Raw genomic sequence first — 22373 nt, forward strand, 5'->3', positions numbered from 1 at the left:
TCACAGGTGTTCTAATTTTTATAAAGTATTAAGCACAAAAAATAAATAAATTGAAGCTCACTTACATATGAAATATAAATGAGTTTTCACGCATGCTTTTGTTGATCAAAAACACAATGCAGATGCCTAAAAACGATTAAAAAAACATTCCAGTAAAATGTTAATATGTTTTCAAAAAACAAAAAAAGATTATCCGGCTTTTAAGTAATATTAATATTGTGCCAACTCAGAGCTGAGTATGTTTTTGATGCATTGTAAAACCAAATGACAGCACCAGTATTAAATTAAAAAACACACTTTATTAAATGTTTTGGAAAAATTATGCTTTTTGTAACATTTTCATAAACGTTTGATGAACATCTCACATGCTCCCCTGTTTTTGTAGGTGCTGCCTGACAATACTTGCATATTAGGTCAGCTCTGTTTTTCTCTTTCTTTTGTGTTATCCTTCCTTCCCTCTGTTGTTCCCCTTTTTCTCCCTCTTAGCCTGGTCCTGACTCCCTGGTTCCTGGGGCTTGGCCAAGGCTCGTGTCCCCGGAGGAGCCAGAGAGGAGATGGAGAGGGGGCAGCAAGGGGGTGCTGAGACTGACTCCAAAACCACAGCTGCAGCAGCAGCCCCTCCTCTCCTCTCCTCTCCTCTCCTCTCCTCTCCTCTCCTCTCCTCTCCTTTCCTTTCCTTTCCGTTCCGTTCCGTTCCATTCCTTTCCTTTCCCATCCTCTCGCCTGGCACACTCCCCAGCTCTTCCATTAATCAGAAGGGAAAGGGTATTTTAGTGCATGTGTGTTTGTGTGTGAAAGACAAAGATGCTGACTGTGTGAGTGTCTAACTGAGTGTTTATGTGTATCTATGTGTGTGTGTTGATAGAGAGCTGGATGGGTCTGGAGTGATGGTATGGAGACCAGGATCTCACAACAAAGCCGGAGAGTTCACCCAGAGAACAAAAGGAGGAGGAAGGGGGTTGACAGACATAAAGCCTGGTGAGCAGATTGGGACTGCCAGCGACGAAAAGGAAGAGGTAGACAGATGATCTGCAGAAGTTTTAAGGATAACAGGATGAGTCCAAAGCATCTAAATATGGTCCAAACCTAGTTTGCAACAATCTGAAATCCCTCTGATCCAGATTGTTTGGGGCATTTTTTAACAAAAGTGCTGCAGCAACACCTGCACACCAATTTATAATAGGCTCACAAGGCCAACAATCCATGACCTCAGATGTTAACAAATGTCATCAATATTCCCTTTAAGGTGCACACTGCCTCTCTACTTGCCTTCCTTCACCCTCTGATTATCCAGGTGGGAGTGAAATCTTTAAAAAAAGAAAAGAATAAATTCCAACCTGCTCTGTTTTCACCCCCCAACGGGCCTCCAAGAGTGCTTTTCTGCTGATATCACTGCACAGAGACCTGGCAAGCCAATCTCTCCCCAGCTCTATCATCCCCTTCTCCCTGCTTCCTGCCCTGATGATGTCACACACCATATGGTTTTCGGCAGTATCAAGCCGGAAAAGAGATTTAGTCAGTGGAGGGGAGAAGGAGAAAAAAGGAGGAGGGCTGGAGCTGTGCACAGGTTGGACACAGAAAACAAAAGGTTTGCTCTTCCCCCTGTGTGCACTGTGAGTAGAAGGTAGAGAGAGAAAGCGAGAGAGGAGGGGTGGCGGAGTGGGAGGGAAGGGGAATGTTTGCATTGTGTGAGGCTAATGAGGAGAGACCAGGGAGCAGAGACCATGCATCGGACAGCCATGTGCTGCACAGGCGCCCGTTGGATTGGCCTACACACATGTGCGCACACACAGATACACAGATTTTAACATAGTTACTGATACCCACACTGCAGTTCAGGAGGAGGCCAGATATGTGTTGCACTACTTACTCAGTTTCAGTATCAGTCAAAAAAATATGTTCCCATTTCAATCTCCCTTTAACACCGGATCACATAACTGTCTGGCAGTCATACGCGGGCAGAAAAGTACAACCTAAATGCAGTTAATCTGCTTTAAAGAGCATTTTAGCATCTTTCAGCTCATGATGTGGATTTTTCTTTTTTGCCACAACTTTACTGTCCTGAAGGCAAATGTTCATTAAAAAAAAGAGAAAAAACCAACTGCATGCCTGCTCAGCCTCAAACTGTAGAAAAAGTTGGCAACTATCTGGTGATAATAGAGCATTTAACTGCTAAAGTGCTAGATACATATGCATCTCTGAGGAGGCGGTGGAAACCCAACCGCAGCTAAACGGAGAGTGAGCACTGGATGGATGCCATATCAGTGTCAGTATTATGTTTGTTTCACATGATTTTTCTCGATTCTTCAAGTTTAAGAAAATGGAAATTTGAATTATAATTACATAAACAACAGGATAAACTCCCTCAGCTGAGGGAGAATCACAGAGCTCAGGTTAAAGCTCAGAAGTAGACCTTAAATGAACATTTTGAAATTGTGCTTTTACCTCTATGGTAGCCCAAAGAATGTCTCCTTGCACCTTTAAAACACAATTTCACTGCAATATCTAATATGTACAATCAAAAAAGATTTCAACATGTAAGCTGCCTTGCTTCCATTATTAAGGTTTAAATGAAGTCTGTTTACCATACAGAATTAATACTATTTATTTAATGCTCTTATCTCAATGATTGTAAGAATAGGTGAAAAATCCAGTTCCCTAAAATGCTAAATAAATTTTGTTTATTATTATTATTATTATTTTAAGTGGCTCCAATATTTTTGTATATTTTAATTTAATTTATATTAATTGACTGGATACATTAACAAACTGTGAAGGTCAAATAGTCGAAAATGTTTAGAGAATAAAATATGCTATGCCGTGTGAGTGTTCTCAACCCAGAAACTATCTTGCATTTATTCATCCCCCCACACCACTCTTGCCTTTCAAGTATTTCTTATCTGGCACTAATCATGGCAAGATAATTGTGCATCACCATCAGATGGGCAACCCAGAATAGAGGCCAAACGCACACAACAACTCTGCTTATTCAGATGACATGCCTTGCACGCCTATGTACTAAAGCTGTCGTGCAACTGCTCATTACAATGAATTAAGAGAGGTCTGTGTGTAAATGTTGAGCCTACCATTCAATTTTTGGTGGTGAAGGGAATCTGAAGCTGGAGGGGTGTGCGTCTGGTATGGTGAGGTGGCCACAGCCAGCATCTGGAGATATGTGTGGCCATGTCCACTGGAAGGAAGGAAGGAAAGAAAGTAAGGACGGACGGAGAGATGATTGATGAGAATGAAAGACAGAAAAGAGAGCGCGCAAAAGACCTGATGTTAGTAGTTGAGAAAAGTGTGGAAGATTACACTCAGATAGTCTGTTTCAAAGTGTTAAAATTACTTTAAGACTGTCCTGTCTATTGTCCAGACCTGCTTTGTCTGTGCTGGCAGACAGAAATGGAGCAATAATAAGGTAATTGCAATATTCGTCACTCAAAGTCTTAATTGAAACAAGGTGGACTGGGCCTTAGAGACACGATGACCCTGCAACATATCTGATCGAAGATGTCTGAAGAAGTTGGCTGCAGTCGTTCAGACTATTCAACGCCTCACTGTGTTTCCATATCCACCAATCTTTGGTGAGATATGTCACATGTACAACTTGCAATGCTCACACTTGGAGAAACTGTGGGAAAGGTGTGTGATTTAGAGAGTGACAGCAAAATGTTAAGGGATTTAGCTGTTCAGCCTGCCTTATCTCCAGCTCTGGTTCCTGACCAAGTGTTGGTCTTTGGGAAAGTAGTCAGGCACAGGCTTTGGGATGTGCTCCCTGGGCTGTGTCTGGGCCTTTGCGCTTGCAACTTTAATTGAATCATTGCTTACAACCAGCAATTTGGAGGCCTTTTCAGTTCATTAAAAGTTCAGCCATTCAGGTTTGCTGTGCTCCAGATTACGGCATGTTAAATTGTGTTTTGACAGGCTGAAGTTTAATGTCCAGCACAAGCCTCAGGAGGCTGATTGATTAAAGAGATAACGCCTGTCTGGGAAGACAATAGTTGTACCTAGAGACACACAAAACAACTGAAATTAAGAAACTTTTATGTAGTTTTATATTTGGGAAAAATGGTTTATTTATGGCATATTTGCTTTTATTGGACAGTCAGCAACAAAGAGGCATAAAACATAGAGGGAAAGACAGAGGATGACAAGCAACACAAGTCCCTAGCTACAAATGAAATCATGACTGCGCTGTCATGTGATGACTCTTTCCTTAGAGACTGAGCACATGCCACTGTTGTTCATATCAAAACCACTGTATTTGCCTTTAATCTCATCTGTCCAAGCTGTTCTGGGGTGCTCACTATTAGACAGCGTATCAATATGTTTGCAAGCAACAAACGCGATCATGCTCTCTTCCTTAAGTGTTGTTATAGCGCTCTCAGAAACATGTGATATTAAAAAAATGATATTAATTGGTTATGATGCATCAGTAAACTGGTCAGACCCTGGGCTTTGAAGACAGACTTCTAGTTTGGCTTGAATAAAACCTGTCAAAGGTTGATTGAATGCATATTGTTGGAACTATTCAAGTTCTTGTATTATTTATTGGTTATGAAACTACTACATTTACATATTTACTGCATATTTATAGTTACTCTTCCCACCCTCCCCTGTCCTTAAATGACTAGTTTTGAGTATTGCACATAGTGAATGATAGGCTGCTTAATGCTGCTAAGATTAAAAGGTTGTGTCTCTTTTTATATCAATTTTGCAAAACCGGAGACTTTTTTTTAACAGGCAGCATCACAGTTTGCTGATTGTTAAACGGCTGTTATTCACTCTTAGATTTTACCTATTCTAGCCTTGTAATTAGAGCATTTTAAAAAATAGTTTACATTTGAAGGCATCAATTAGATTGTTGTTCTTTATTCATTGTTCTTTACAGATGTGTCATAATAAAAAAAATCATATAGCAACTGAAATTTTCTAGGCAAATGTAAAGCCTGCATATGTCTAATCTGTCATCTTAAATGCTTTCTGCCAACAAATAATTGGAATTAATAAAAATCAGAGACAGTTATCGTGTAAATATTGAGACTATTAGGATTTAAATGGATAAAAATGCTGCCAGCCCTACTCATTTTTAAATCTACATATAGCCTACCTGACAAAATGACGTCACAACAACGTTTCCTTTGGTGGAAACTATTTTGGACTATGAATTGAAACACTGTCATATCCTTGATAGAAGATATTTATCTCCACCTACAGAAAACTCTGTCTCTCTCTGTCTGTGAGGTTATCATCAGTTCATCAAGGGAACATGGAAGTCAGAGACAATACCTCCCCCAACTTCACCAGGCACTAAGTTTTGAAGCAGAGCATTTCAGTGAAAGACCAGCACCTTGAGGTTGGATAATTTAAAGAGGAAGAGGCCCTGTGTGCTTTATGACATTGTCAGATGCTGCTGCTGTGATCAAAACAAACATGAATCGGCCTCAGTTTGGTAAGTGTTTCACCGAATCACATCGGCTGTCTCTCTCAATATGATGGCAAAATAATTTGTTTCATCAATTTCAGTCTGCGGTCTTAAAAAAACAAGAAGCTTTTGGATGGTTATAGAAAGGCTTGAGGCCTGAATAACATAATCCATCCAAATGCAGTTAAGGGTGATGATTCCTGCTTGTTATAGTTTGCAAGCAGAATCAAAATGTACTTTTTCAAAGGTACTGAAACTAATTAGGAGCCATAAACACACACAGCATTTTTGTGCACATGTTTTGTTTGATTTGTAATAACAGCTCAGAGTGCAACTGATACAAAGGGAGTCTAAGGCTTTTTATTAGTCTACTGCTAATGTTCACTAATGCTCAGCTCAACTACTCTGCGTGAAAAGATACTAAGGTACAGCGTTTACTTAAACGTTTACTGCTACTTTACGCTTCTCCCGAGAGACATACTGTACTTGTAGTCAGCTACATTTGGCAACTGCAGTGGCTTCTTAAATTAAGCATTAGTACACCACACATATAAATACTCTGCTATGCAGCATATAAAGCACTTAAAATCGACTCAAATGCGAGTCATTACATCATTAAAGACCTTTTAACGTGTTAATGACTCAACAAGATAATCATACAATGTAATATAGTTGTTAGAAGTAAAAGTACCTAAAGCTTTTTGTTGTAATTTTTAACTGGAAGCTGCTGGGGGGTGTTTGTACTTCTGAATGATTCTTACATAACAACGCATTTTATCGTGAAAATGAGCAATGACTATGGCACTCTCCCTGTGCTTACCCTTAATATGCAGCCGTCACTCGTTGACATTCTGGCGAACGACGTGGCTGATCTTATCTTATCAATATAACTGGTTTATAAGTTACTGTACGCTTGTCATATGGCGTTCACAAATTAGAGGCCAGCGCTTACCGACTTTTTCATCCCCCCAACATCACTGCAACCCGCGTCCCACTCTCGATAAGGCCTTTGGGACTCACTGCCATTGGGTGTCGCTGTGCGCGTAAAGTCTCAGCCGGCAGGTTTGGTCCGAACGGACCTCAACACAGTCTGAAGTGTCAGACAGTCTTGTTAACACGTGAGAAATTCAGTGTGTGGAAGAAGGTGAAAGAGGGGGAGACCGGGAGAGAGGGGGCTGCAAATTTACGCGGAAGAGAAGTTTTTGAGAGAGAGCTGGACACTGAGGGAACTGCGGAGATCTTATTGAGGGAATGCCGAAAAGGGGAGAAGACATACGGCCAGAGCACCAGACATGAGTCCGAGGTAAGATTGAGAAACGGGTAGAAAGGCGGGGATGGCACACAGGCAGACGTGTCAGAATGAGCAGTTTTATTGAATTACAGAGATGAGTTGATCCAATTACTGTATGCTTCCCCAGGTCTTTTCCTTTTGAGCAGATTGATGTAACCCGTACTGACAGAGACGGTAACATCTGGATTATAGCACCACCGCTCATTTGATATGCAATATTTCAGACTTAGGTTTTCTGTTGATATTTGGCAAACAACATGCAAGCTATTCAACTAAACTGGAAACGGGGTGAAAAAACGTTGTGCTGGCACAGAATAGGAAACTGTAATAGATATTAGATAAAGTTTCACGTAATTAATTTAAATACTTTATAGAGCAGCTGCAAAGGACTTCTTCAGAAAAGGGAAATACAATTTATGTTTATCTAAAAACCGTCATCATGGCACTACCTGCGAGGGCGCACAACTTTGACTTCATTACTTATCTTAAAAATATGACATCAGAGGAAGAGCTTGATTATTTTTAAGTAGCCAAGAAAAGGCCCTCGTGTCATCGAGTTGCTAGTTTCCCTTTGTATCCCAAACTCGTACTGGTGTTTGGTTCAGTCACCAATCCGGGTCATGATCGAGGGCTTTAACTGCGCAACAGGTGTTTTACCTGAGCGGGTGAGGGAGAGCGCACGCGCGCGCGAGAGAGAATTTTAAGGTGCCCAAAGTTTATCTAACCTGCTTTAACTTTCCCTGTAACGGAGGCTAATTGTTTTCTTTAAGGCTCGTATTGTGGCAGGTTTTTGTCAGGGGAAGTCTGGAGAAAAGGACACGGACACTTTTATTTTAACCGTTTTTTTGATTTATTCAATGAAACGGCTTCAATTATACAATATCAACACATTTATTCCCTCAGTGATTTGTGATTGAACTTGATTGAATTTTGAGCTGAGTTTTGAAGAAAAAAATAAAAATAAAATCAGCGTCGTTATGGAAGAAGTCTGACTGCTTTAAGCTCCTGACATGTTATTGATTCGCTGTCCAAGCTATTTCCGTCATTACGCTTCTGTCTAAAATTAAGGTGGGCTACCTAAGGATCATAGGTATAACACACACATATGTATACAATTGCTGCCTGTCTCTTTAAGACGATGTGTTGAGAAGTTCAAGTCGGGGTCACATGAAGTTCCTGCCCTCGATTTTACCTTTTAGTTTTATTATAGACTGACATCACACGGGGCGCTAAAACACTTAGGGCGCATAGAGGGTCCATTATCATCCCTGTGCGCGTTATTGCTCCAACTCAAAAATAGCTAAGGAAATTACTTGAAAAAAAGGGAGGAAAATGATGCTGTACTAAGCACGTATTTTTTTTTTTTATAGGAGGGGACGAGAAAGAGGGGAGAGGAGGGACAGAGAGACAGAGAGACAGAGGGAGAGGGAGGAAAGTGGGTGGGAGGACGGACCTAAGGAGTGAAAAGAAATTCATATCAATTAATAATCATAAAAAAAAGAGCTGGCAGACGAGCTCGGAAAACTGGCATGGTTTTTTGGAGGCTGGCAGTTCAAAGCTGAAACGTCAGATATGACTCCTAGAGACTGCTGAGATGATCATTAAGGGAGACTTAGATCGGATGGCAGAAGACATCGGGCATGCAGGTAAGAGCTGATATGTACAGAGGCAAGAAGAGGGGAAGGATGACATTTCTATTATTAATGACTGAACTCTGTGCGTGCTTTCAGAAGGAAACTTCCTGGAGTCGATGAGATATTAGTGGAACTTGTTTTACAACATATGGCGTCTTTCTCTGTTTTTTAAATCCTGTTTTAATTCGGACACGGAACATTGCACATGTTCTTAATAGCGCATTTAATTCGCATTGGTTGAAACATAGAATTGTTTAATACCTTGTTCCTTACGTTATAAAAAATTGTCACGTAAAGAGGAAGCTGGTAATTTGTATATTTCTTCAAGATCACGCCGAAGTAACCGGCGGTTTTCAAATAAAAATAATCTGACATGCTTCGAGTACAAAACAAGAAAAAAATCCCTCTGTAAAATGAGATTTTAACGTGTTTTATATTGATTGATAGTGTATTTGAAAAAAACTTTAAAAACTTTAAAAACTCAGAATTAAAAATATAAATACATTTTTAAAAAGCTGTATTTAGTAAAATAAATGTCTTATAAATTTGTCAGGGATGCTGCAACAAAATCCTTAAGCAAAGTCCTCACTGGGGATCTGTCTTTATGTGTAACAACAGCAGTGCGGAGCTTAGGTGAGGACACAAGCGCAGGAGAGCGTTATATGAATTTTTTTTTTTTTTTGTGGGGGGTGATTTGCAGTGTATAAATTTCTGGTTTCCTTTGTACAAGTGGAGACTTTACACAGCTGCCCGGAAAGAGATGCTCTCTCAATGCTGCTGACAGGTCTGAAAAGGGAAAAAAGAGTTGCTATAAGAAACAGCTGTGTGATACACCTAGTAGCGCAATGAGGTGAAATCGGCCTGTTTCTGGAGATGATTTCATTTCTTTTTCTTCTTCTTCTTCTTCGGCGGAGATAAGGAGAAGCAGAGGGTAGATGAGGCGCTGCAGCGCAGAGGAGATGCATTCACTCGTGACTCGGTTTACTGCTCAGTGTGTGAAGGGCAAATTAAAACGTTAGAAACCGAGAGGTCGGGTCCTCTCGGCGACTCACGAAGGCGGGACACGACTTTTTGTTTTACGACATGTAGTATTCCGATGTGTATGTACATGTATATTTTAACAGTGAAATCAAAGCCAACACCGAAGTTAAGAATTTAATCCTTAATAATCGCACAGGAAAACAATAATAATAACTGCATCCAAGCAAGCTGCAGAAATTATTATCATACATATTGTCTTTGATAATTGCTTAGGGGAAAAAAGGAAATTAAAAAAAGGAACGACTTGCTTTGAAAACTTTAGTATATCATTTAAAAAACAAGCAAACAGGTTACCTCCGTAATACTAGCATAGAAGTTTGGATTATTATAATGTCATGGTTAATATGACCATCTCGTTATCTCATTGTTAACTCAGTTACAATCTACATGAAGAAGATGTCACCCTCATGTCTTTATCAGTAGTCTATTTCTAAATTTGTGATGATTTTTAGGATTATAGAAATATAGAAATCAAACAGGAAAATGATTAACTGCCCATCCTGTTTACTGATGTGACGAAAAAAAACCCAAACTGTCAAATATAATCACTAATCATCACTGCAAACACCCAGTCTATTCATCTTTTTTTCCAAACTTCAAACTCTAAAACAGTTCGCCTCCATTGAGTCACAAAAATGACAAAATAAATTAGGTGGGCTGAAGTTGTAAAAAAGTACGGTAAAAGTCTTTGCGAAAAATTTACACTGACTTTGTATTTATTCTAAAATAAACAAGGCTATAGGAATATGGGTCCCAAATTGAAAAGAAAGAAAATAAAACATCAGCACAACGTTTTAAGCAGATGTGTGGCGTGTTTATATGACTGAGGCTGTATGCAGAGGTAGGAAGTTTAGTCTTGCTTCACCCCAAACCACAAAAGTGACAAAACAGACAAAACTTAGAAACAATGACTATTAATCTAATGCAAAAAGGTGAATGTCATTGCCATAAACTACATAACAATCATAAGAGATTTTCTAGCCTGTTCAGGGGTCTTTTAGAAGAAAGCTATCAATCTACGAGGGAGCTGTAAGCTTCCCTCAGGAAACTGCACTGTATGTGCAGTCTTGAAGAATAACATTACAGCGCATGTTTAACATAACAAAACAAGCAGTTTTTGTGGCTTATTATAGGCTTAAAATGTGTTTTCAAGTTCACGGCATGTAGCAGGTTCTCTTTAAGATGTGTTCTCTGACTAAATATTGCAATCATCGATAGCTTCCTAACCAGGATGCAGCCAGCTTACACATGGCCTCAAGATCAAGCGTTTTGTATTACATCTTTTACTGTAATGTTTCACTTTTTGTCAGGGGCTATAGTAAGTCGAGAGTTTATTTAAAGGGCAAGTTGTAGCCTGTCAAACAACTCAAAGAGCAAAAGCATAGAGGTCTTTGTTGTCTTGATAGTAAACTCACAAACACTGTGCCTGTTGTTATCACAAAACATTACTAAAAAAAATTGTTAGGCTGTATCCACAGGACATTGCAGGTGCACATAGATGTTGTAATATGTCAATTAAGAAAAAGATTTTTATGTACTGTGAAGAAGTATTTAATCAGAAGTCAGGATATAAAGAAGGCTTAGTTTTCTGCCAGGCTTTCTGATGAAATTCTAATGCTTAAATGTGCACTACAAACCACATACAGGAGAGAATGTACACAGTCTGTTAACATACGGTTCAGAGTAACAAGTACTCAGCTCAGTGCGATGAAGACTGCAACAGCTCAGCAAGTTATGGAAATTACTCGGTCAATTCTTCACATTTACTTAGATCTTAAACTCGTTTGATGTCATGAAAATTTCTAGTAAATTATGTCCGCTGAAAGCCGAAAAGAAGAGAAGCCGGCAGTGGATGCACTTCACATGTCAGCTGGAAACAGGATGGAGTGTGAGCCCACGTACTACCCTTACTAGAACTGTCTTTTTAAAAGATATACTTCCGATCATACAATAGTTCAGCTGTACGTGTGGAAATGACGACAGGACCTTTTAAAAAAATTCAAAATGAATTATTTTTTTAAAATGGCATTTGTTGTTAAAAACAGAAATTTCCTTTGATATTTATCGCATGATGCTTATCAGATGGTCACTTGCTGGACTTGACTGTGACTTGTCATTTTCCATTTTGTGAGTGATGACATTTCTGTCTGATTTCGCAGCTCTAATGCTGAACAATCAACATTTTAAAAATGCTCAGTCTTAGCTGTGGAAGATTTTTGGAGGAAAAAATTGACACATTTTGCTCGGGAATTGTCATAATTCCTCAGTAACTCATTTGTCAGGTTTTTTTTTTTTAACTCATACTTCTCCATTCTTATGCTGAGTGTGTACACTTAATGAAATAAACAAGAAGTGAATGAGCTGGTGTCAGGAAGACAGCGATCAGATGGATGACATGATATTTATTTAGCTGCTTGTTTCCCATCAGTGAGACTGAGCCTTTAGGGACAGTTTGAGACGTTTAATCTTGTAAGTAAACTAGGCTCAGATGCCACTGATTGAACAATACGTGGGATTTCATTCGTGCAGCCAATATAGTTTGTTTTAAGATTGGTGGAACAATTACTGTCAGGATTTGAGCGTGTACATGTGCGTGTTTGTGCGCGTGTGTGTAGGTGCACACTGGATCTTTGAAACCTACCTCAACGTAGCGTATTGAAACACCTAATGTTGATTTACATCCCGTGCGCTCAGTGTTCCTTATATGACTGGGCAAGAAGGGGAGCTGAAATCTCGATCTTTTTTTGGATGTGTCCTTCCCCCACAGGTTTATACCTGCTCTTCGTCATATTAGCAAAACATTTGTCCCTAAGCTTTGTTTAAAACTGTGTGCAGCACTTCTGGAATACTTTATCAGGAAGCCAGCAATTACAAAATATATATTTGTGGTTCTCTGTCTTGAGCTCTTTCTCTTTTTTTGCTTGCTGCAGAGGAAGTGAATGCAAAGACTTGAATTTCTTATAATGAGAAAACCACTGCAACTGCTCACCTTTTGCAAAAGTTCACTTCTACCGAGTGGCCTTTCCGTGCACTTTCCACACATAAGTTCTGCACTTTACTGTCAAAGCTGGTCAATCTGCTTAAATAGCTGTTACGCAAATAATAAGCGAATAATAAAAGCGTAACTGTGAGCTTCCATTAAGACGTATTTAAGTATTGTTTATGTTTTAAAAGAAAATCTGACAGCGGTTAATTCATCTTAATAAGTGCATCCATATGCAAGGTCTTTTTTTTAATGGTTTACATTACTAGCCCGTTTGCTGTTAAAGCTTTTGGCACTCAAACTTCTGAAAATATACTCTGATTTAATGTAATGTGTTTATTGTAACTTTTGATAGATTGTGATTATGAAATGCATCAATAATAGTTTTAGTATGCAGAAAATTGCACATTAATTGGCTTATTGTGACTTGAAATGATGACTGCTGCATGACGTTTTACAGATATCTGTTGTTGCAGGTGGTGGACTGAAAACAATGCTGGATGCCATGGAAGTTCCAAGTCATGCTAGGGATCTCCTCCTGCAACTCAACAGCCAACGCACCAAGGGCTTCCTGTGTGATGTTATCATCGTGGTGCAGAACGCCCTCTTCAGAGCTCACAAGAACATTCTGGCTGCCAGCAGCCTCTACTTGAAGTCTTTGGTGGTCCATGACAATCTCATCAACCTCGATCACGAGATGGTGAGTCCAGGGGTCTTCAGGGTAATTCTGGACTACATCTACACAGGCCGCCTTAGTGATGGAGACCCCACTTCTCCAAATGAACCAAATCTAGGGGCTGTCTTGGCAGCAGCCAGCTACCTTCAACTGCTTGACTTAGTGGCTTTGTGCAAAAAGAAGCTAAGAAGAAATGGCAAGTACCCTCCCCGCCCAAGTCCAGCATTTCTACCCTACTCAAAGATGGGGCCAAATAGCATGGGTTTAGGGAGTGGTGGCAGGTATAGGGTTTCTACTCCTGTCATTCAATCCTGTCCTCCAGGCGGAATTTTGAACAGCCACGGACCCCGGGCACTACCACCAGAGGAGCTTGTTCCACATCGACTAGCTGTTCATACAGGAGAGTTGTATGCTCCCACCTCCACCCAGGGCTCTCAGGTGTTCCCCTCTCTGCAGTCACCTCTGCCTTCTCAGCTTGGGCGTGCAGCCCTATCCGACAGGAACTGCTCACCCAGCTTCGGCCTTGATCTCTCTAAGAAAAGCCCCACCTCTCAGTCTCAGCTCACACCTTCTCAGACCCATCTGGGGAACACTCATAATGACGAGGAGCGAGATGGGACTCTGAGTGACCGCACAAGTCCTATCCATGGGACGAATGGCAGAGCTTTCCCCTCAGAAAAAATGGAATCAACTGACCAGGGAGGCTCCCTCACTCCGCCACCTTTTCCACCTCTCAACCAACCGATAGCCCCGCACCTTCCCCACCTGCATCGCTCAGGTTCCCAGGGGACAGACCGCTACCCATGCCCCCCAAGTCCGGACACCCCCACGGAAGGCGGAGAGGCAGGCAGAGAAATGGGCAACATCTACCGCTGGGTAAAACACGAACCGCTGTCATACACAGCTGAAGATGAAGATGAGGATGAAGATGAAGAGGAAGGGGGTGAAAATGGAGATCAGCATCATAACCATCACAAGACTGGGGAGGAGAGTGAAGGAGCAGATGACAAGAGCGGGTCAGGCACAGAAGAGACAGGCAGCAGTGAGGGTCGCCCATCCCCGACTGGACCAATGGGGAGGTTCCACATGCCGTACGAGCCGGAGAGCTTCGGGGACAATCTGTATGTGTGCATTCCCTGTGACAAAGGCTTCCCAAGCTCAGAGCAGCTCAATGCACATGTGGAGACACACACGGAAGAGGAGCTGTACGGCAACTCAGGCGGGGACATAGGAAACGGCAATAACAGCAGCAGCAAAAACATGAGCAGTAACACAAACGGTTATGGAAGCCTCAACAGCAGCAATACTCTGAACAGTTTGTCACACCTGGAGACCAAGTCGAGCCAGCTGAATCCAGCGAGCATCGGGGAGATGATTCGACCCTACCGCTGTTCCACCTGTGACAAGTCTTACAAAGATCCAGCCACTTTGCGCCAACATGAGAAGACCCACTGGCTGACACGGCCTTACCCCTGCAGTATTTGTGGCAAGAAATTTACACAGCGCGGTACCATGACCCGCCACATGCGTAGCCACCTCGGCCTCAAACCTTTTGCCTGTGACTCCTGTGGCATGCGCTTCACCCGGCAGTACCGCCTCACTGAACACATGCGCATTCACTCTGGTGAGAAGCCCTATGAATGTCAGGTGTGTGGGGGAAAGTTCGCTCAGCAGCGCAATCTCATCAGCCACATGAAGATGCACAGCAGTGGAGGGACTGCAGGGAGCCTGACCACAGATGGGAAACTGAAGCTGGACTTTGCAGAGGGCATTTATCCTCTGAGTAAATACACAGCAGAGCATCTTGGACTCAAACAAGAGAAGGCTAGTGAGCTTCTCATCCAAGCGCAGCAGCAACTGGTGGCTGATGCAAAGGTCATGGAGAGCCTGTATCCACTCTCCAAACTGGCCTCTGAACACCTGGGCCTCACCCACGACAAGATGGACATCCTGGGCCAATCACTGCCCCCACAGGCCCTCTCTGACGCCCGAACCATCGACCGCTACTCACCAAGTTAAGACATGTGATATCACCGATAAGTCTGTGTGCACACACAATTTGCAGTATCCTTATTCCATTCACCTCAACTCAATATCTCTGCACCTCAGACTCAGGCCATAAACAATTGGTCTGCTAATGCACACCAAAATGTGTAGACTGTAAGTGCCTTTCTATGCATCTAATGTATCCTAAAGACCTCCTTCATAAAGGAGTTTTGTGCTATTACGTGACCAAGGGACACTCACTTTTAAAAAAAAAAAGTACAGTATTTATGTACAGTGTATGCAAAGAAACTTTTTTTTCTATGATTACAGCCATTGAGCCAAAGTGAAAAATTGAAAACCAAAATGAAAATTGTTTTATTTATTTTTTATTATGGTGGAATCCAAAGAAAACAAAAACTATCCCTGACCCTAAACCTGTGTACTATTCAACTTTGTAAAAAAAAAAAAAAAGAAAGAAAGAAAGAAAAAGCACATAAGGACAAATTTCAGGGTTTGTCCAGAACTTTTATAATATGAATAAGGCCACTCACCTGGACTTTAAAGGAATGGGAGTACATTTCGTCTGTTTTTTTTCTATTATTTCATTTTTTAATTTCCTGTTTTTGGGGTACTGGACAATTTATGTATCTCGCTCTCCAGCTTCTCACCATCTTGGGAAATGACTGAATGATAAGAGCATTTTGATAGTCACCAGGGCAATATATTCCCCAATCACCATTTATTTTAAAGTAACACCACTCTGCATATTTGTGTGGATAAAGGGCTTGTACTATATGACAGCAGTTGAATCCACCTTATGCCCAGCTTTCAACCACTTATGAGCCGAAACTTCCTGTGCAGTTCGACAACCACCCCTTTGCGCTCAGTTGTTATTGAGATGCAGCAAGCACAGCCCTGTGATCTCATAACTGGGACATGATTGCACATACCCAACTGATGACACACTAATCCCCGTTCACGGCCAGTGGAGCTTCATCTTATGGTGTACATGAAGCATGGGTGTTGCCGCTGACATTGTGCAATTATTACAATTATGGATACAGTTGAGCATAGAGGCAGGGGTAAGGATGGGCTTAATGACACAGAAATCTGTCATTTACTGTCATCAGCAGTTAAACCATTCATTGCGGTCTGATGATTAATCGTGGAGCAGCAGTAGTCAGAGGCTTTGTTGGATGCTTCTCTGTTCCACCGTCCGGCCTCTCATTTGACCTCCCTCCCCTGTAGTCTGTTGTCTGGGAGCCCCGCTACTGTTGACAGGCCAAAGTGAGTGCTCTACTCAGCCCTTTGCCTTAGAAGCACTCCAAACACCGGATGCATATACGCTCCCCCTTCACACACAGCAAGCTGCTAATCTGTCAGTGATATGAACATAAGAAGGGGTTTGTGGGTCTTCCTTGGAAGCCAGCGGGTGAGTAGCACTCCCAGCTGCTGTGCTTCAGTAATCCCTGTGAAATCTCACTTTCTCCTGGACAATTCACACTGCTCGCTGGCGTGATGTCCCATTTCATGCCTGCCATTGTACCCCTCTGATCCACTTATTAACATTAGATCCCAGCCTAGCAAATGTGTCCTGGCCTTGCCTCTCGGCCCTGCTGGTATTAAATGCGGAAACAATGAATGACTGATTTGTGTGTTGGCTGAGCAGCCTGAAAACAAAAGAGCACTTAAAGATTGTGGGTTGAAGGCACATTTTTGTTTGTAAATCTTTATTCCAAAAAAAAAAAAGAAGTTGCATTTTTTTTCTTCTTTTTTTGGGTCTTTGTCCACTTTTACTAGTCCTCAATTCAGATTAGAAATGTTTGACCACTATAGTGCCGATGCCAACCTCAGAGGGTGAATGTGAAGATTAAAGCCATAAATACACTGTGATAGACGTAGTGAATCATAAAGGCTAAAAAAAAAAATCATACAGTGTGCCTTACTTACTTTTCCTTTTTCTTTTTAAATGTAACGATAATTTAAGGGCTTATTTTCTGTAGCATATGATCATATCAAACATGTTGTTTCTTGTCACTTTTCTTCATTTTAATTTGAACTGAAAGCAGCGCACGTGAAATTGGTGCTTACCTCAGGACTGAACCCAGCGTGGGGATGCTAATCTTTTGTAAACTATAGATCAACAGTATCAACACACATACATGCACACACTCACCCACACTCACCTTAGTATTTTTTTTTTATTAACAGGACCGTTGTCCTGTGTTAAACCTGTGGTTAATTCTTTGTTTATCCATTTGTTGTTACAGTTTTGTTGTGGAGAGATAAGGTGGTATTAACATTTTTGTTATAGTACGTGGTATACATTTTTTCTATTTTGTCTTCTTCAATGACATTTATGTCTGACCAGTTCCATTGTTGTAACATAAGGCAAAGCCATTTATGCTTGTACCTTAAGTGCTTGTCGATATCTGAACCACAGTTTAGTAAGTATGAAGGCAGCGAGATCAATATATTACAGTAAAGTTGAGCTGACAAGCTTTGTGTTGTGAAATATCTCCCTCTCTCTCTGTGTCTCTCTCCCTCTCTTGCTCTCTCTGTGAAAGACATGATGCATCATCTGTACTTCCTTAAACAGACACGCAGTGGCTTTGCTGGTTGACTATGAAAGCTAGCCTCGTATTGTTTGGCCCCCTTTTCCTCAGAGGTTAGTGAACTTTTGACAAGAGTCAGACGGAGGTCGCTCATGCACACAAGCACACAGGAAGCCAGCTTGTTTTGTTTGGTGCTCTGCAAAAAAAGAAAAAAAGGAAAAGAACATAGCAGAAAAAATAAAAATAAAACCAGTAGAGGCTTCATCTACAAACGTGTGTGTATGTGTTCAAAACCTAAAAAACAGGCAGAGGCAGTCGTGAGAATTTCCACACTCCCCTTCACTAGTTAAAATAACATACCGCTTCCACTGTCACACCAAATCTGTATAAGAGGGAAGACCAAGATAATGCCCGAGCATTTCTGTAGGAAGCGCACTGTTTGAAATCTGCTTAATTTCATTTATGTGCGAATGTTACTGGAGGGGAGCGTTTCACGTCTTTAGAAAGGGGAAGCAGTTGCTTGTCTGTTTGTGTGTCCCTGTGCTATTTAAGCGCATGAAGGCCTGGTAATGCATGTCCTGGGAATAGGGTTGGTGTGAAGGAGAAGAGCTGAGGAGCAGGAAGTGAACTTTTGGCTGGTGTGTTGTGCTGAGCAGGATGTGCCGTGTGTTTCTACTCAGAAGCAGATAGAAAGACGGAGAACGGGGAGGGAGAGGAGCAGGGAGAGCACAGCAGGGTGGATGCGAGCCATTGTCCTAATATGAAAGCCTGTCCACACTTCTGAAACTCTCCATTCAGAAAACAAGTAGTCTGTATCTTCTCTTTTCCTTCCCCTTGTTGCTTTTTGGGAATAAATCCCTGCTCAGTATCACGGTGATGTTGCATTGAAGGCTTTCAAGGGCTGCATGGTGAGACATTTAGATGCTTTGTTAGAATTTGAGGATATTGTGGACTCAATACTTTTGGCATCCTCGTGGTTTTTTAAAATAAATTTCCCCTCTATTTGCTATATATCCATATTTTGAACATTTTTTTTTAAATTTGAGGCAAGACTAAATAATAGGAAGACCCCAGTGAGTGTATTGTAGAGCCTAATTGAAAAACTTGGCAGTGTTTCCTTTGCTCTGTGGTTGTTTCACTTAGTCTAATTAGAAGAGCCTTGTTTCAATTTACTGATGTAGCCACCCACCCCATGGGTTTTATGCCCTTTGCCTTTGTTAATGTTATTTATATGACAAGTAAGCCCAGCAAAACTCTTATTGCCACCACAGTGGTTTTGATGAAGATGTTTGGAGCGTAACATAATTAGGCATCTAAAGAGTTTATTAGTTAAATGAATTTTTAGAATCAAATGAGTGAATGCAAATATAAATGAATGCACTAACAAAAGCCACAAAAAATTAGGTGTGGGTTGTTTTTGTACTTTACTTGTCATGTCATTTCCCCTTTTTTAATTTCTTTCTTTTTTTATGGCAACCATCCCAGTCCTGTAACTTTTTGTAACACTAACATTATAGAAGTTAAAAGGGCTCTGGATGATCTGCAGTAGCATCTCGTGGACCAAAAAAGGATTTGGCTTTAACGTTAAAAAATGCAAAGCATGCCTTTAAGCTTTCTTCCAGTCGCAGGAGGCCAAGGTCACCTCTGTGCCGCTTGTCGGCATCACAGTCTGAAATCATACCACTGTTTGACATTTATTATATTTTGCAAGGTGTGCCAAAAAAGACTGAAGCTTTCGATAGACATCGCAGATGCACAAAACTAAACTCAGCAACAAACGTTGAGGTTTGCATCGGTGAGCTTAGCTTGTAACCATCTTTACCTTGTTAGGAAAGTCATTATCAGTGTGGGTAATCGTGAGAACGTGAGCACAAGTTACTATCGTCCTGTGTACAGTACATATTTTTCTATTTATGAGCACTTATGTTTAAATATAAGCTAGAGTCAGATATTGATATTCAAGCCTAAGCTTGTCCTTTGAATGGGAAAACTGACTCTGAAGTCAGTCAGTTCAAACGTGCCTTTGGTATAAAAAGTATGAAGTTATCCTGCAATAAATTGTACGACTGTAGCATGGGGAGGTTTCTGATGTGGCTACTTAATGCACCTGCCCATCTACATGTCTGAATGCCTTTCCCACAGTGTAGCAGGGTGAAGTACAAGGGAGATATCTGACACTTTCGAGGCTCTTTATTACAAGCAGCTGCTTTAGATTTATTTCTCTGAACTGCACTTTTCTGGAAAAATCATTGTATTGTGATTTTTTATTGCTCTTATGATCCCCTAGAAGTCCCACAATTGCCTTTCCTCTGGCACTTTGCTTCCTTTTCTTCCTCCCTCCAGTGCAGAGCTCGGCCACACTCGTTCACCGCCCTCGTACCCTCAAAGCACAGCTTCCCTCTTCACCTCTCTCTGTGCCTTCTCTCTTCTTACACTTAACACAAACCGCTGACCCACAGCACCCGCTGCCTCCCCTCCTCTCCCATGATCCACTTACTTCCAGCTGTTTTTCATGCTGAAGAAGACAGTTGTCTAAATGTTTATGTGAAGAGCTACTTTCTTTTTCTTTAAGCCCTGATCAATTTCCAAAATGAACTTTGTGGCATGTGTTAAAATACAACAGATGACGGACCCAAAAAAACCCTGTATTTGACATCATTATTGTATTGTGATCTTCAAGCCAAGGAATGGCTTACAAAGGAGAGATTAAAGACATCTTATTGTTGTAGAGGAAATGCAGAATAATGTGAGAGGAAATGTTCAGGGAAAATATGCTCAGAAAGATGCCAGTAAAGTAAACATGTATGAAATTGCACAATTGAGTCGGGCCTCAGCTGCACCAGCCAAGTCATGCGCTGAGATGGAGAGAACAAACAGAGAGAGGGTTGAGAGGAAAAGAAGCAGAAACAGAGAGAAAAATAGCTTGTGCTTGATAGTCTTAACCTTCAGTAAATAACAAAGGAAAGCTGGCAGCGTTGTGTGTGTCTGCTCACCACTCTTTTTCCACCCGCTTCCAATTTAATCTTATGAGGACATGTTTATTTTTCTTTTTTCTTTTTTTTATCACTGCAGGTCAATTTCAGGTTTTTAATTTTAACGTTCATGTCAGTGTGACATCAGAAATGACACCCTCTTTCCAGGCCTAGCAATTATCACCAAATCAGCACATGACCTACAGTAGGCTCTTTGTAGCGAAATAGTGAAGGGGCTTCTGTCTGTCCATATCCTCCTGCATCTGTTTTGTTTGGATCTCTTTTTCTCTCTCTACCTTGAACACATACAAAGTCCACTGAGTGGACCTTGGCTTTAATTGCTTAGTTTACAGTGCACAACTTCTGCTCCAGAAGTTTAAATCTGAAGACAAACAGAGAGCTAGGACAAAACAAGCAGGAATTTGGTGCAGTGAAAGTCAGCCGGGGGAGAATATTCGATTGTATATCTCTCTAACACACTCCTGCTCACGCACACATAAACACACAGCTGGATGGCAGACTGCTGCTCCAGATTAGGTCAGATTTAATTAGCTTGCTCTGCTCCGTTTGGAGTGTCGCTTCTTGTAGAAAAACCCATTTTTAAAGAAAGGCGATTCCACTGACGGCTTTCACCCGTCACACGCTGAAACCTGTGCCAAAATGTTACAGAGCCTCAGGGTCCTCACACACACTTACGTACACAAAGGCACAAGCATCTATTTTGGTTTTGGAAAATCGGTAAGGAGAAGTGTAGAAATGATGGATTATGATCTAATGAAGACCACTTTGACATTTTGAGGTGGTTGTGCCCGACTGTGGTTCAGGGACAAATATGTTATGCAGGAACACAGGCTGCCACGTAGACAATTGTAGCTGTGAATAAATGGAAAAATGCATGGCAGAATACATGCATCACAAATTTACAATGGAAATTAGATTTTTTTTTTTTTTTTTTTTTTTTAGTAGACGACAGGATCATATTTCAGCAGGCATGAACCAGGCGTGCCAGAAGCATCAGCAGCGTCCGGTGTTTTTGTTACATGGTTTTACCTTTTATACCAAAATGACAAGTAAAAGCAATACACTTAAACCAAAACAGTATTTTCTCTTTGTGCATTCTGCATATTTCAGTGTCTATATTGATCTTACTTTGCTTTAGTGAAATGAATGTATTTATTGCATGTCAAAAGTTTTATAGGTAATTTCTTTTGTGTAAATTCTTATTGTGGGTTTTTATCATTTTATTTGATTATGGTGTCTCGATAAAATGTTGATAAGGCTTTTATTTTTTTTAAAAGCCAATGTGAAAAATGTCTTTTCTTGTTTGTTTGTTACTATACTCGAAATCAACTTGGCAATAAAATGAATTGCATAACGGATTTACACGGACGTTTGTCAAGTAATTTAATTAATTTGCACATCCAAATCAAATAGTCCAGTAAATGATTACATTTATATTTTTATTAATTTAATTACCCTTGATTACTGCAGTGCAAAATCTCTCATAACAAAACTTGTTGTAGACCACTGCAATGATTTGTGTTTTTGGAAAATTTATTTTGCATGAAATGAGTTTTACATTAAAAGAAAGAATGGGACATAAGACCACAGCGGAGAACATTTCACAGCAATGATGACCGCAAAAATGAACGACTTCTGTTCATTTTCCTACAACACGCTGGCCTTCAGGTCTGTATTCTCCCACATGGAGACATGTGAGTGCCTCATTTAAGACAGAGAATTTCAAATGAATCTCATACATCACACACAGTCCACATGCAACAATGAACAGATCCATTACTCTGTCAGC

General features: G+C 40.9%; 1 protein-coding gene across 4 annotated transcripts; it reads left to right on the forward strand.

The window, feature by feature from the left end:
• The first annotated feature begins 6507 nt into the window (after positions 1 to 6507).
• Positions 6508 to 21525, forward strand: hic1 (hypermethylated in cancer 1). Of its 4 annotated transcripts, none has more exons than XM_005932011.3 (2): positions 6508 to 6728; positions 12835 to 21525. In XM_005932011.3, the coding sequence occupies exon 2, from the start codon at positions 12868 to 12870 to the stop codon at positions 15067 to 15069; it is 2202 nt and encodes a 733-aa protein (XP_005932073.1). In that variant the 5' UTR covers positions 6508 to 6728; positions 12835 to 12867; the 3' UTR covers positions 15070 to 21525. The 4 variants fall into 4 exon arrangements, with proteins under 4 accessions (XP_005932073.1, XP_005932072.1, XP_005932071.1 ...); XM_005932010.3 differs by having other exon boundaries at positions 6608 to 6728; positions 12851 to 21525; XM_005932009.3 differs by lacking the exon at positions 6508 to 6728 and adding an exon at positions 8176 to 8362.
• Positions 21526 to 22373: the final 848 nt, after the last annotated feature.

This window comes from Haplochromis burtoni, unplaced genomic scaffold (genome assembly GCF_018398535.1).
Source record: "Haplochromis burtoni strain Fernald_Lab_line unplaced genomic scaffold, NCSU_Asbu1 Contig_144, whole genome shotgun sequence".
Classification (NCBI taxonomy): domain Eukaryota; kingdom Metazoa; phylum Chordata; class Actinopteri; order Cichliformes; family Cichlidae; genus Haplochromis; species Haplochromis burtoni.

What these genes read in the sequence shown, in the direction of transcription:
- hic1 (XM_005932008.3), top strand. Translation starts at nt 8,311, where the DNA reads ATGATCATTAAGGGAGACTTAGATCGGATGGCAGAAGACATCGGGCAT. An exon ending in AGAAGACATCGGGCATGCAG is followed by an intron (nt 8,363 to 12,850) that starts GTAAGAGCTGAT and finishes CTGTTGTTGCAG; the next exon opens with GTGGTGGACTGAAAACAATG.